The sequence below is a fragment of the Pholcus phalangioides genome, unplaced genomic scaffold (assembly GCF_987345545.1).
Source record: "Pholcus phalangioides strain wild (caught in Gottingen) unplaced genomic scaffold, Ppha-v1.0 ptg000007l_1, whole genome shotgun sequence".
Taxonomy (NCBI): Eukaryota; Metazoa; Arthropoda; class Arachnida; order Araneae; family Pholcidae; genus Pholcus; species Pholcus phalangioides.
The window spans coordinates 60,959,929-60,976,393 of NW_028301600.1; the positions used below are offsets into that span (position 1 = coordinate 60,959,929).

Below are 16,465 nucleotides of genomic sequence, written 5' to 3' on the forward strand. Positions count from 1 at the left end.
GGCTTCCAGGAAAGTGCTTCCAGGAAAACTGATTTATTGCATAAAATTTAGCAATGAAACTCTGAAAAAAAATTGTATGTAAAGATGAATATACCCTGCATCATCTTGGCTGAAAAAAATTGAATGAATTGAATTATTCACAAAAAATCGAAAATTTAAAAAATGAAAATATAAAGATTTGTTGACATTTCTGTTTTAATGTATTTTTGAGTATTAAAAATGCAAAAAAAAAAGAATTTGAAAATGAATACTTGTGTCTCGATGGCAATTTATGGGTATCTTTTTATCAGCCACTTCGTTGGGCATTTTGCCTGTTGTGGCGTTGTATTTGTATTGTATTGTAAAGGGGTAAGGAAAAATTTTAACAATGAAATGAAATTTTATCTTGATTCTAAGTGGAAGAAAATCTTATCTTCTACAAATTCGTTCTGTCGATTTGAACTGCCTATTGGAATACATAAAATGATATTGGTCCGATAAATTGAATATATAAAAAATTTACGTAGACGTATAATATTCTTTCTGATATTATTTCAGGAATCATTCAAAATTAAGTATGTTTGAATAGTGGATGGTGGTCCTGTCATACAAAAATTACTAAAGTACATCGAAAAAATAACAAAAGAAAGATGGGGAAGAAAAGAGGGTTTTTTTTTTTGTGCGAATACACAGTTACCTTCGTAGCAAATATTCGCTGATTCGTTTCGGAAAGGTTTTTGTCAGGTAAGGTAAACACATTCAAAATAAATTTAATGCGAAATTCTGAGTACACTTCTTCTCATCAGGGATGCACAGTGCTGCCTTCGTTTCGAGAATCCCTTGCTGATCCTCTTTAACGATAGACACTTTTGTACCGGCACCACTCAACGTTGAAAGATGGCCATGTTTAGACAGTCTGTCTACGCACAAACAACTCATTCAACGTGTATTCGGGGGTTTTCTGTTTACCTATTTTCTTTTTCTTGTAAAATATATATATATATATATATATATATAAATCCGTATATGTATATAAGACGAGCAAAAAGAGAAGAAACATTGATTGGCTCCACCACGGTTAAGCCAACAAGCGCTAACAGGTCTATCCAGTCTGCCAACTACGAAAACCAACTTTATTCTTTTCTTTCGCGTACGAAACTAAAGCATTTGAAGTGTAACCATCGTACGAGTAACACGTGTCGAATTGGGAAAATAGATGGCGCGTTGATTTAACATTATGGCCTCGTTAGTTTCTCGTTTTGGATTTCTGATTTTGAGAGGTAAGTACCATAAAATTTCTTCAACAGCCAGTTTCGGCTGGATATGTTTCTTCCTCTTCTTTCTTACTTTTTTTTTTTCTCTCGTTTTCTTTATGGGTTAATGAATGCCAACAGAATATTTTCTCATATTTATCCTGATTTGCTGCAATTATTTAACGATGCAAAGCTATTAGTTCTGATTAAAAAAAAAAGATATATTAGTATCAGAAAAATAATATATACGTCAGAAAATTTTCCAAGTAGCAAAAATTGACATCTCATGTGATTTTAAAATTGATGTTTGAGTTAAAAATTGTGGGTAGGAACGAAATTTATTAAAATTATGTAAAGTATGGAAAGAATATAAATATTTTAATGCTTTTTTTAATTATTATTATTATTTTGAAAAATTAATAAATCTAACTTCATCAAAATTGATTTCAAAAATTTATATATATACATATATATATATATATAAAGCTAGTTTTGTTTTCTTAAATTTTAAAATTTCACTGAAAACGATAATTATTAAATTCAATTCTTTCATGATACAATTTTCTTGAGCTCTCACTTTTTGTCCTTATATCAATTTCCTGAGCTCCAAAAATCAATTTCCTTATCCGATTCACAAAGACTTATAACCCATATAATTATTATATTAATTAACCCATTTTTGATTGATGGTGCTTTTGTACAACGCTTTGTTAAAAAAAATTCACGTAAGTTTTAATGCCCATTTTTGTAAGAAACGATCATTTTTTCGGAAATTAAAAGGACCAATGAGTGTCCTAATATTTTTAAATTTTGTTTAAGAAGAAATGTAATATTTTTATGGCTTTTCAAAAATTAAATTGTCAGAAATTTTATCCTCGTTTTCGAAAGGAATTTTTTTGTTCTGACCATGAATAGAAATAGCTTTTTTGAAGATACTGTAGTTTTTCATAATTTTTTTTGTCACATGGTACATGGGGTTTCCCGTAATCATAATTAAAAATTATTTCAATTATAAAGTTTACTAATTTGTAATCATCGAAAAGTTATATTTAATTGAAAAGTTACATCAATTAAAGAAAACATACTAAAATAGCTTTCAATTTTTCGGAACTCTAAATATGTTACTCAAGTGACCAGTATGGCAATCATATATAAAAATTGTGTTTGTGTGTGTGTGTATGTACTTTTACATGAATTGGAAAAGCGGTCAAAAATTCGTTAAAAGAAATAGTAAATCAACAAAATTAAAATAGCAACTAATTTTCCACTTCCGAACGGAAACAATTTTCATACTCGTTTACAGCAAATGTACTAAAAATCATAAGTCAAGGTAAATTCTATTGACAATAATTTACCTAAAAAATATTTGTGAGATAATTTTTTGTTCTTCGCAAACACTTCTGTATTTTATAAACATGCTAATATATAGACATGTTAAAACATGTAAAATTTACAGACATGTTAAAACATGTAAAATTTACAGACATGTTAAAACATGTAAAATTTACAGACATGTAACATACGTAAATACGTATATACATAACTTGATATATTAGACAAATGAACAAACTGCACGACGTTAAAATCGAATTAAATTATGTAGATTATACATACAGAAATTGTTTTCGGGATTTATCACTCGATGGCCAGAAACGGATCATTTCGCGGAACTTTTCAAAAGTTGGTGAAATATGGAAATGTAAGAAAAATATATTATTTTCACCACAGCATGAGTATGCTCTATGAATGCTTTCCTTCGACTTAGTCCCCGGATTAAAAAATGTTCAGGAAATGGAATAATCCGATTTACAAGTCTCGGAGTTTTTCTAGTTGCGAAGAGACCAAACGTAATATTTACCATGATAATCCAGAAAAACGCTCCGAGTGTTGTTGTAGTGAACAGATATTTACATTTAATCTTCACCCTTTAAGTAATAATTTAAGCTCCCTATACTTTGGAAAAGCTCTCTCTCACTGTGACTGGTGATTTAAATATTTCAGATTTGTAGTTCCACATTAGCGATCGTCAATCGATCGTTGAATTCAGGATGAATTAATTTTATTAATTTATCGATTAATTTGAATTTATTTGAAAGATGAAATTTGAATTTATTTGAAAGATGAAATTTGAATTTATTTGAAAGATGAAATTTGAATTTATTTGAAAGATGAAATTTGAATTTATTTGAAAGATTAAATTTGAATTTATTTGAAAGATTAAATTTGAATTTTTGAAAGAGCTATTTGAATTTTTGAATGAGCTATTTGAATTTGGAAGATTTATTTGAATTTGAAAGAGTAATTTTAGTTTGAACGATTAGTTTGAATTTGAAAGAGTAATTTTAGTTTGAACGATTAGTTTGAATTTGAAAGAGTAATTTTAGTTTGAACGATTAGTTTGAATTTGAAAGAGTAATTTTAGTTTGAACGATTAATTTGAATTTGAAAGAGTAATTTTAGTTTGATCGATTAGTTTGAATTCGAAAGAGTAATTTTAGTTTGAACGATTTTATTTGAAAGAGTTATTTGAATTTATTTGTATTTGAAAGAAATGTTTATTTGAAAGAAATGTTTATTCGAAAAAGAAAATTCCCACATAATAACCAAAATTGTTTTATATTCTTATACATGCGGCAAGTGTAAACAATGTTATAGCAAAATTAAATCGTCTGAGGCAATAGTTTCAAATCGAACAAACAATTTTCAGAGTTTTCCAAGATTCGTTTTTTCGTTACTTTATATTGCATAAAACAACTTAATTTCTCAAAAAATATGCAAGATATTTTCATGAAGTGTGTTTCTTATAATATTAGTTATCTGTGCAATGAACTAAGAAGTTGGTTCTACGTTTAGAATTTAATATTTTACAGCTGTTTGAAATTAAATTTTTGAATTTTATTGTTCAATTCACATATTTTTCCATGAAAATTGACCTATTCCAGAGAATAGTCAAGGTACCTTAAATCTTTTAGTTCATTGCGTCATTGCAAGATTTGAATTTGCGTCAATACATTATTAAAACTACAGTGAACCCCGCTTATAAGCTTCCCACTCAGGACCGGAACTAGATGGATCAGGAGGGGCAACTACTCCGGCAAAAATTTAGGGGCGGCAATTTTAGGTGGGAACAAAGAACACCGTTATAAAATTATGGAATTTTAAGGTTGGGGCGGCGGCAAAACAATGTTTGGCCTGGGCGGAAAAAGTCCTAGTTACGTCCGTGTTCCCACTTACAACGTTTTCCCGTTTAGTACGACTTATTTTCGCGGCCCCAATGCTTACTAATCAATTCGTCATATATTCATCGAGATTTTTTCCTGTTTAAAGTTTAAAGTGCTTTTCCTCTTACAATGTTTTTCTTGACGGCGGATCCACTGTATTTGAATACACGTGGTGCTAGGTATTCACGGGCGTTGCGTTCCGAGAGTCCCCGCGTATAACCCAAACCATAAAATTTTGTTTTTTAGACATATTGTGAAATGAGCAGGGTGCACCTGAAGTACAAAGAAGCATCTGGGTGTGGGTGATTCCCTGGTATGATTTCTGAAAGTACATTTTAATGTCTTAACATCATTTCTTCTTCATATAACTAAATATGTTGAATTTTTATTGACGAGACTTCACATATACCAAGTTATCTACATATGGAGATTTGGTAGTATCATGTGTTATTTCTTCGTCATGGCAATAATCAATTGGTTATTTAAGCTATCGAAGCCCATCTGGCTTTTAGCACATAGTGAATTTGTCTCCCACTTCATCTTGATCTTCTTCATGGGGTATGGCTTCAGTTTCAGAACCAGTCATCTCTATCAATTCCCCCTCTGTCAATGTATCTTGATTGATATTTAATTAGTTCTTGGATTTCTTCTATGTCCATATCATAGATACATCCTCCGTTAACATGACAATGTCTTTTATATTATTTTCCATTGGTTTTGTAGAAATGGAAATATCCTCGGGCACATATTCTATCAGTTTTTTTTCCTACACGGATTTACCGTTTTCATCTTTATAGCTCCCACGGCTACAGCAGTGACACTAATGAGATTAGTGATGGTGTAATTTATTTGTAATTTGATACGATTGACTATTTAAGCTAATTGACTATTTAGCTTCTTTGACTAGCTGCACAATTATCATAATTGAGTAACGTGTATAGTCAGCCTTAAATACTCGCATCATATCCTGATCAGGCGGCTGGATGATGCTGTGTTATAGGACATATAGGAGACATCCTGCCTATGTATAAAATACACTCATGTCCATAAATTAAGAATAATTCAGAATCAAACGGAAATCGAAATCTAAAGTAAAAATTTCACCTGTAGAATTATCACACACATCTGCAAGAATGATATGCAAATTTCAGGAAGCCACCAGATGATGCCGATAGTACGTCACAATGACGAGAGTGTAAGAGGGGGGTATATAAGGAATGGTGGCAAAGAAGTAAAACTGTTCACAAGAGTTCTGTAAGGCGCTCAGTGCCATAAGCGAATAGTTATGACACAGAGAACGAATGTGTATGATTTTTTACGTTGTAGAATTATCGGCCGCCTGGAATGTTGGCGTACTCAGATGGAAGTATCCGAGGAACTTGGAATTGGCAACGATTCCAAGATAACGGAAATGTCAGTAGACGTTACAGTACAGGTCGCCCCCGAGTTACAACGCCGACTGAAGACCGGTATTTGGCAGTAACTGCCAAAAGAAGCAGACGGAGCACAGCATCCGACCTGTCTCGTCAGCTATCTGCAGCCACGGGTACCACAGTTCCAAGGCAAACCGTGTACAGACGTTTGGGAGATATTGGTCTATATGCTCGCAGGCCTGTCAGATGTGTTCCGCTCACGGCAACTCACTGTCGGCAGCGATTAGCCTGGAATAGAGAACATGCAATGTGAACATTATACTGGGTTCCAGAACAGATCTGCATGTTGAAACCGGAACCATGAAAGCCCAAATTTATCGGGACATCATTCTGGAACAACATGTACGTTTGTTTAGGGGTGCCATGGGCGCAGAATTTGTGTTTATGGATGACAACGCCCGTCCTCACCGAGCAAACATCGTAAACGAATGCCTTGAATCTGAGGATATAACCCGTATGGAATGGCCAGCATTCTCACCTGACTTGAATCCGATAGAGCATGTGTGGGACATGCTTGGCCGACGAGTTGCAGCCCGTCAACCATCTCCTACATGGGTACCGGAACTTCGGAGAGCATTGCTTGCTGAGTGGAGTGATCTTCCACAAGATCAGATCGATAATTTGATACTCAGCATGCCTAGGCGTTGCACGGACTGTATTTCATCGCATGGGAGACATACAATGTATTAACCATCATACCAACCATGTAATACTAAGTTTTGTAAAGGAGATATTTTTTACAATTGCTCCAGGGAGCAAAAATCGTAGTTTTTATGAATGGTATCATACATACACCATCGTTTTTGTTCTTTATCTTTTGTTTAATAAATGGGCTTTATGAATAAGTAACGTTTGTTTTGTTTCTGAACCTTTATTTGCCGGAGCTGGCATTATCCTCAATTTATGGACATGAGTGTATCTAAGTGATACATTCATTGGTGCCTTGATTATGCATAATCGCAGTGATTTACTTCGTTTTGCTATGCATAGTCAATATGTCGAATTGTTCTTGCAAATTTTTCACTTTCTTTTGCATTTCAGAAAAAATTTCTGAAGCTCTAGAGAGCCCAGTGAAATCCTGGAGAGCACACGTTAACACGTAAAATTCATATTTTCTTTTAATACCAGAAAAAACGCAGAAACGGTGTTTACACAAAAACGGAAACCACGGATACTGAAAAACAGCGAATACCGAAGGCCGACTGTAGGCTATATACTTTAGTTTTCGGTATATAATGTCTGACGTAAGTACTGAAAATAAGCTAATTTCAAGAACATAATATAGAATATCTCTAAAAGTTATCGAAATATTTCAATAAATTCACTGGATTACTTAATTTTTTACCTAATATGATTAAAACCACATATGTTTTGTTAAAACTGTACTGGTAAGAAAAAGTGTCTCGAAGTTAGTCAGTCGTCTTAAAACATCATAACAGCTTCTTCTAAACACTTCCGCCATACGTAACAGGCGCTAATTTGGGAAGAATAATATCATGAACCGAGACACGTTCGATGTCTAACACGAGCCACAATCATTAAAACTTATTTAAATAACGATTTATGAATCGGTTATATTATGCTATTTAAAAATTTCGAACCAATATATATATGTTTTTATGTCACTCTTTTGCACGTGATCAGTAAATTCTCGTTTTTCTTCGCCAATTAAGTAGGCGTACTCTTTTTCTATTTTCCACGGCTTTCGGGCATCGCCAACTTCTGTGTGTTTTACACACAGGTTTTGAAGTTGCTACGTTATACCAACCTTTTGAAAAATATCCCCGCGTAACCAGCAGGTCGTGATCTTGGCCTTTGATAATATCCCATTTGAAGTGCAGGCTTCCATTTCAATCAATTTTCGTAGGTGAGCGTAAAGACGGGAAAAGATCAATAGCAGCAGCACAAGAAAAAGTAAATAAACAAAAGTTATAGAATAAATACATAGACAAAAAAGTTTTGTGTGTTTTATTGTGGGGAGGGTTTAAGTCCTTCAAAGAGAGTTGTTAAGTAAGAAAAAAAAACCAGTTTTTCAGCTCGGTTATTCATCTGGTTCTTAAGGTTTTTTGTATCTTGTGAATAGAAAAAAAGAACTATGTTACAACTTTCAGAAATAGCCACAAATGTAATCGAAAAGAGAAACAAATTTTTGACTCCCTAAATCATCTGTTGGCTTTTTCTTTTAGATTTTCATTATGAAATTTATCGATAAGTTCTTGTAGAGTGGAGCCTCATTTATACGACGTTCAAGAGGCTGGGTCAAAACGTCGTCGTATAAATGCGACAAGTCGCACAACTGAGACTAAAAATACCTCCCCCCCCCTCCTCCCCCAACAGACATACAGATATTATTAAATTCGATTTGTTTAATTGCATCTCCATTCTGTTAAATAGAAGAAAACTATTTCAATCATGGTTGAGGAGGGAAAAACAAATTTTAAAATCCCATTTCAAATCGCTTAGAGTAATAAAATTGCCAAAACATTAACTTTTTGCTTTGGAAAATTTCCCCGTCTTGCACTCTTATTTTTTGGCAGCAGATGATCTGCAATATTTCTCTGCTTTATAATCGTTTCAAAGTTGACACAGGGTATTCAACGGTTTTGCAAGATAAATTTCCGTCATTAATTTAAAATGTTTGTGCAATTCTTCCATGTTTTTCATTTAGAGAATGCGCCTTTCGTTTCCTCGACCGGCGGATTTGGTACAGCCAGCAAATAAAAAAGAACACAACGGAAGAAAATTCCACTGGAAATGATTGAAAGAACCGATATAGTACTGTGTGTGTGTACCGTACATGTCTCTTATTGGCAAAGCCATTACTCTCCAAATTTTTACAATGGATTTCCTCACCCTATAGAGATAACACTGAAAAAATTGGGTGAAAATTTTCTAAAAAGACACAAGACCCTCTTTCAAACAATTAAAACCTGTTTCCTTGGGGCTCGCTGCATCTGCGTATTCTCAGAAACAAGCAATAATCAAATCACTTGAGTGTCCACTCTAAATGGTCATCAGCCAGCTCAATGGCTATTTTCGTATATGTCAGCAATCGCTCTAAAATTTATGGCTTTTGCTTTGACAACATGCAAGAAGAACTGTTTCAGCAACGCGCGTATTCCCTGTCTACAGAAATTGCGCATTTGATGTATACAAAGAACGTTTTTTAGATGATATGAATTGAAGTGAAATAGCCCAAAAACAGTTGCATCAAATAAATGCATTATTTTAACACATCAAAATATATACGAACCATCTGCGACTGAAGCCAAACGTCGTATAAATGTACAAGTCGTATAACTGACCGACGTGTAAACGAGGTTCGACTGTACAAGAAAAGAAATCCCAAGCATGGACGACCATACCTTTTTTTTTCTCTCGCAATTACTTTTCGTGCATCGCAGTATATCCTTTTATATCCCTTTGGGTGCCTCGTGATTATTCTTGTATTACCAGTAATTAAAAACTCAGCAGGTGGATCCAGAATCATTTCTCTGACGAAGATGTCCAAGGACAAGTTTAGGTAACTTTTTTTATCTGTTTCATAATTTAATTTGTGAACAAACAGCAATTGGCGGCCCATCGAAAAGGAACAACCATTTAAGAGGAAACAACAATCTTACCCTTGATATTGGATGGTGAAATCGACAACAAACATGTTTGGATTACTTTCGTATTTTTTTTTTTCTTGTTCTGCTGTTGCAGTATTTATCTTATACGAGATTAAACTAGCAGGTGCATTATTATATATATTATAATGGAATGTTGTCCCGCAACAACGCTGGTAAATTATGAAACGATACGATTAACTAGGAAAGATCCCTATATTCCTAATTTTGTTATCTGGCACAAATTTGGTCAAAAAAGCTAATCCCAGACTATATGTCGCCTGAGCATAAACAGGGTATTTTAACCCCGACTATCCGCCCATGTGATAAAGTAGAAGGGTACACGGTGACATAATCGACGCCCAGATAACGGACTTTTACCTAAAATCGGTAGTATAACAGGACATTCCAAGCACTTCTGTGTTGACGTTGCGATAAGGTTCCCCCAGTATACTTACTCTCTGCTGTATTACGCTCACCATCTATCAATTCAGGCATTTTGAGATTTCACTGTCCACCCGAAGTGACATCGGAGATAATAGATTCATTACAAGGTTCGTGTGTCGATTTTATTTTTCGTCAGAGATAGACCAGATTTTTCTGCCAGCCTAGTAGAATCCGAGTGAGTAATATGAACAATTATTTCTCAAAATTATCGACTAAATGATGAAATGCTTCAAAGCTAGAAAAACTTGAAATATATTTTGGTACTTAAATGTTTTCTGTGACCGAGAACCAGACGGACGTAACTCCAAAAACTTGATTTGACAGGAGAGTAAGTAATTTTATTGACATCCACACGCGTGTCTATCAGAATGGTACAAATCTAATAATTTCCAAACGTTAAAGGTGAACATTTCAAGAATAGTTGGAGCAGAAACAAAAAAAAAAATCAGAATGATATATTTACAATTTTTTTCAATATCAAGTTGATCGTGCCTGCAAGTAATAGATTTTAATGAATACATAATAAAGTTGATTGAGTAACGTAAAGTTGAAAGGTATGAAAATATTGTGACCGCACGGAAACTTTAGAAATAAAGTTCAATGAAGTTCATTATGCTCAATACACTTTCTATAAAACTGAAGAAAGCTTAACATATACTTGGGCTTGGATCTTAAAATAAAGCCTAATAGTTATTGCGTGTAAAAGATTGCTCAAGAATTCCGATGTGCAGGCTGACCTATAAAAATTAAACAGACTGCACTCAGATACGATATAGTACAGACCATTACGGCTGAATCGCGAAATACAAGAAACGAACGAGGTACTGAAAGAAATACGATAACATGCTGGGGGTAAATCGAGAAGCTATCCATACTTACAATTGGACAACCATAAGTATTCTTTATGGGCTTTGTATAATATTTCATCATGTATATGTATTGTTTGTAATTGCATTTTTAATTGGGTTGGTGTATTTTTTAAATATATGACATTCATATTTGTTATGGGCATCTTTTTCTCAGCCACCTAGTTAGGCATTTTGCCTGTTGTGGTGTTGTATTTGTATTTGTGTTTGAAGATCTAAGAATGATGCTAAGGTTAGAATAAAGAGCGAATGAAGAAATAGGGAATCTGGGCACGCACTTTCGGACGTTAATTGGAATAATTGGAAAATAAGGTTGTAAATAAAATATAATTTTTTCCTTCAGCAAGAAACGCTGATTTCTGATGCTTCGTGTCAGCGATGAGAAACGTTAAACTAAACGATGTTATGCAAAATCCTAAGTGTAAAAATTACAGTTAGTTACGTTCCTCTGTATCAAAAGATACAGATTTGGTAGTTTAATTTAGATGTGATTCATTATTGTAGCTGTATATTATAGACAGCTTTGGTTTTGAAATTTGAAAACAAATATTCATATAATTCCAAATTTGATTAAGTTTTATGTTAAGATCACAAACGTCTTTTGGATTTAACGCAACGTTCCAAATCCGGTAAACGTTGGAATGAAGAAACGAGTTGTTTTCTGATTTTTTCTTCTAATTTTTCCGACTCTAACCTTCACCTTGGTACATCATTGGAATTTCAATTTTCTTTTGCTCATAGAGAAACAACAACATTCTTTTTTTCTCTCCTCTCTGTAACGATCAGCATGACAACACCAAAAAAAAAGTGCTTGAACGTTTGTCACGGTTAATCACTTAAAGCAGCACGAATCCATGATCGAATACACTTCTCAAGCTAAAAGAAAAAAAACCTCTTTCTTATTTTTCTATAAGTTAGAGAAAATTTCTTTCCTAAAGCGAAAAAAAAATCATTTTTTTTCTATACCATCATTGCAATAAAATAATTATTTCATTGTGATCAGGTATTTCAGCAAGAAAAACATTGACACATGTCCTATTAGTGAATTTCTTATTTTTAAAATAAAAGGTTCTCTCTCTTAGATGTTTTCTCAGCTATAAGAATTGGATTCAATTTTGTGGTTTTTTTTAATGGGGGTGGATACAGTTGAACTTAATACTTAATGTACTCTGCACAGTTTACATATACGCTACACCAAGACTTAATAAACAACTTCGAAAATTCTTATGTATCTTGACTAAAACTCTGAAAATGGAATCTGGAAATAAACCATTTCATTGTCGTTAAGTTTGCCGTTAGTGTACTTAAGTATGATGATTTTTGTAATTATTGCCACACATATTAGAAGGGTCTGAATTCGTATAGTGTGTGTGGCACAACGAGCATTATCATCAGTGTAGTTGGAAATCTCCATTTGCGACCGTTTCTCCGAAAAAAAATCTCTGCTTTTATTATCATGGCAAGAATTACGAGCTATAAATAGAGTTTCTAGATTACAAAGGCATTCCCCATATGAACTCAACCAGCTTTCAGATAAACACACGCATCAAAAATATCCTTCAACCCAAATACTAATACTGAGGTTACGTTTCGTGAAATTTCAATTACGTTTCAACAAAATCGATGTCATTCATTGACATTTCCTCATAAAAAATCAATCAGTTTATCATAATACATCACAAATCGATTTTTCCTTATTTTTATTTTTATCATTAAGTTGCGTACCTTACCATACGATGGTCGTTTCAAAAGTATGGGTCGCTCCATCATACAAAATAGACCAAACGGAGAAAGAAAATGTTGTATTATTGATGACGTTGCATACATATCTCCATTTTTGTTTCCGCATATTTTTTGATGCCGTTGAACTAGCATTTTTAAAATGTTTTTTGCAAAATCTCTTGCAGGTTCAGCATTTTTTTTAATTGCAAATATTTCACGGTGATGAGTTGTTCATTATCCATGAATTTTATCAAGATACTTTTTGCTCCAAAACTAGGTTTCAATTACTAAAAGTAATCTCGGAATAAATCGATTTTCTGGATTTTGAATTTTTTTATAATTTTTTTTTACACTGATAAAATATTTTGATCAGTGATCATAATGTTACACTAGGCAGGATTATTCATTTCCGCACTCATCATTATTCACCGTCACGTAGAAGTGAACGATGATATGCAGTCAAGAATTGGTTTTACTACGCATACGTAACTTATTATATTAATTTGCCCTTAATTTTTCGTACAGTTGAACCTCGTTAAGACAAAGTCAGGAAAACCACCGAAAACTCTAGGTATTAACCTATCAATTTGATTTCGTTCCAACGTTAAGAATATTTTTTTGTATTAAGCGAATTCGTTTCAACGAGGTTCGACTAGGTGGACTGAAGATCGGCTTTAAAATCTTAGTCATCACACAGCTGCCCTTAAAATTGTGCGACAGGTATAATCGCGCCAGGCCCCGCGTTTTGAAGGGGGGCGCATTTACGGTGATAGAAAAGATATTAAAATGAAAAAAATAATTGTTCATACGGACACCTTGTCCTAAAAAGTCCAATTAAAAATTGTTGCCCTGTCTCTCCTGACTCCAGTAAAAAAGTTTAACGTTTCTAAGTGATATTCGCTGAAATATTTAATTTTTAAAATTGGAGAAAGTTGAGAGAAATAACATCATTAGAGCCCGGAAGTTTAGGCACGAAAAATGCTCAAAATAGGTAGGCAGAAAGGTACTAAATATGTTTAAAATAGGCACTTATAATTAAGATGAACAAAGGAAAAATAACTGAAAGCCTAGATATATCGAGTGTCCGAAAACTGGCTAAAATTTGGTTGTCCTTATTCCATCTACTGTTTCACCGTCAATGTACGCGGAGCCTGTAGAAAAAATGATTGTGGGGATCCTTTGAGTTCTTCATACTCAAAATATCCAAGTTTTACAGAATATGTCCTCTGAAGTTCACAAGCAAATTTAAAACAATGCTGAAATGAACATTTATGGAAGGAAAAATTCCAAAAAGGCGTTTCTTTTCACAAAAAGTTCGAACGAATTTATGGCATTTTGCCTGAACTTCCTGGCTCTAAACATAATAAAAGGACAACGCTTCTTTCCTTCATCTTTCCCAAATTTCCTCCAATTTTTAAAACTTTTTTGTTGGCCCGAGGAGAAACGGAGCAACAACTTTTTAATTGGGGTTTTTAGGACAGGATGTCCGTATGAAAAGTATTTTTTTTAATTTTAATAACCATACAACCCCTTGCAATATGAACGAAGTATCTAAATTCTACACGTTATTTGGATGTTTTTTCTAATTGGAAGTATCCCTCCAGGATCAACCGCTCGCCAGTGATTTGTGGCAAAGGCAGTTAGCTATGCACCCTGCATATTTATGTGTATGCATTAGTCATGCAAAAATAAAAAGAAAATGTTTCGGATCTTTCATCGGTTTTGTAAGGTGAGGCACTTTGAGCTAAAGGAAGGAATAAAAAAAAACATGTATATATAAAAAAAAGGGGGATCAACGATAAACATGTTGATTTATGGTTTCGAGTAGATAAGCTGTGAAGAATCCGCTCATAGTTGTTGATTGTATATGCGTGTGCAAACCACGATCCACGTTTATCGTGCTGTTTTGACGGAAGAACGACCAACCGGTAGCATACGGTAGCTCTTTCAAATAACGTTTCACTCGTTTTTTCTTTCGTTTCTATGTAATCCAAAGTCTTTTTTTTTTTTTTGTTCTTTTTAAGTAAACACACAGAGCGTTCCTTTTTTTTGTATGCAACTGATGCAACATTTCAGACATTTCGGTCGAAGACAGGTACAGATGTTTTCAATTTTTACGTCAGTATATAGTTGCGTTCCTTTTTCTGAAGAACAATGCTCTTCTATTTTTTGATTCGCGACGATCTTTTAAAAAAAAAACCAAAAAAACACACGCTATGTCTTCTTGTTGTTTTTTGGGTATGTTGTTCTTTTTTGCGATTATTGTTAACGGGTGTCACGACCCGTTAAACCGATTTTTCGAAAATGGCTTTGAAAAATATTTCATTCAATTCCAAATCAAGTAAAAAAAACATTCGTGTTAATCGGTTAGTTAGTTTGCTTTTGGTGTTTTTTCTTCAAAATAAAAGAATTAATGAATTACAGTGTTGAATGAAATATAAGAAAAAACACCTGAAACGTGTTTTTTCTTTCAGATTTCAGGTTTTGGGCTTATCCTTAAGATTGAAATAAAAACTACTGCACTCAAAATTCTGTATTTTTTCAGAAATGTTTATTCGACATGTGTCAGTAAAATTAACCTCAAACTTGGATTTCTCGATTCGTTAGAATTTTATGAAATTTTAAAGTTTGAAAAAAAATACAAATTTCAATAATTTAAATTCAACATTTTAAAAAAAAAAAGTGCTTCCCATTAGTGAATTGCTAAATCGAAGGTTTATTTTACTAACACATGTCGAATAAACATTTCTGCAAAATTTTAGAATCTTACAAATGAGCTCAAAAAACTGCAATCTGAGAAAATCGCGTTCAAAGTTTTTTCTTGTATACATTTAACATTCAAACATTATTTCTTTCTTTTATTTTGAAAGAACAAACTAACCGATTAACACGAATTTTTTTTGCATTTGATTTGCAATTGAATGAAACAGTTTTTAAAATAATTTTTAAAAATCTACTTCAGGAATCGTAACAGCCCTTTGTGTGTTTAAGGCACAAAAATGGAGCTAGCTCATAACGTGATATCTAAAATAACAGATTGGGCCAACACTGGAAATTTTCTCGAATTTTTTTCGAATCAAAACAAATTCTTTCCAAGAATCTTTGAGATATAATGTGCTGTGAATTAAAATACTTGTTGCAATTTCCGTTTATTTATTTATTTTCATAAATATTTATTTATTTCTACCCGTCTAACTCTAGGTAGCAGTAAGAAGATGAAAGAATGAAGCATGAAGGCAGTTTTGCCTATTGTTTCTCTAACTCTGCTTGTTTGTCTACAATGTCAAGATGTGGCCGCACACAGTATGTAGAAGTTTATTTTCCTATCATAAATAAATGTTTTCCCTTATACAGGAAGTTGTCAAAAACTCTCATAGACCATTAATCTATAAAATAGAACATGGGTTTTTTTTTGTTTTTTTTTGACGAGATCATGTCTTTTAAATAGACTATCTAACTAAAATTTCTGCATTTACAAATTAGTTGGCAAACTTTAAACAAGCAATATCATCAAGAATAACATAAGAATACAGTAGAACATCTCGATTATCCGGGGTGATGATGGATAAGAGGATCATGGATAACCGGAAATATCAACGGTTAAACCAAAAAGAATAAAAATTAGATTAATAATTGATTTAAAAACGAATTCTGTTTATGCCCTCGATTTTCAGCGTGTATATCTTCATGTTATATTTATATTATTGCTGTCAAAAAAATTTAAATTAATGAAAGCGAAAATATACAGAAAACATATTTGCGTTTTCTACTATCGTTTCTATACAAGGCGGGCATGATTTCTGCACCGGCAAGTTAGGCTTTCTTCCGGGGGCCCCTCAAAGTTTCATGTTTCATGGCTTAAATAACCGAATATCTTTAAACCTATTCCTGGAGGTTCCAAATGCCCACATTTTTCTACCGCCCCTACAATTTGAA

The 16,465-nt window shown here is 33.2% G+C and overlaps 1 protein-coding gene across 2 annotated transcripts in view; it reads left to right on the forward strand.

The window, feature by feature from the left end:
• The first annotated feature begins 1,130 nt into the window (after nt 1-1,130).
• The window catches only part of LOC149085583 (fibroblast growth factor receptor-like 1), a 49,024-nt gene continuing 33,689 nt past the window's right edge, over nt 1,131-16,465 (forward strand). Inside the window, exons 1-2 of one of the 2 annotated variants that reach the window (XM_089233712.1) lie at nt 1,131-1,259; nt 15,731-15,832. In XM_089233712.1, coding sequence (XP_089089838.1) covers nt 15,760-15,832 — 73 coding nt within the window. In that variant the 5' untranslated portion in view covers nt 1,131-1,259; nt 15,731-15,759. Of the gene's footprint in view, nt 1,260-9,974; nt 10,117-15,730; nt 15,833-16,465 lie in introns of those variants that run through there. The other variant, XM_089233713.1, reaches the window with a different exon arrangement.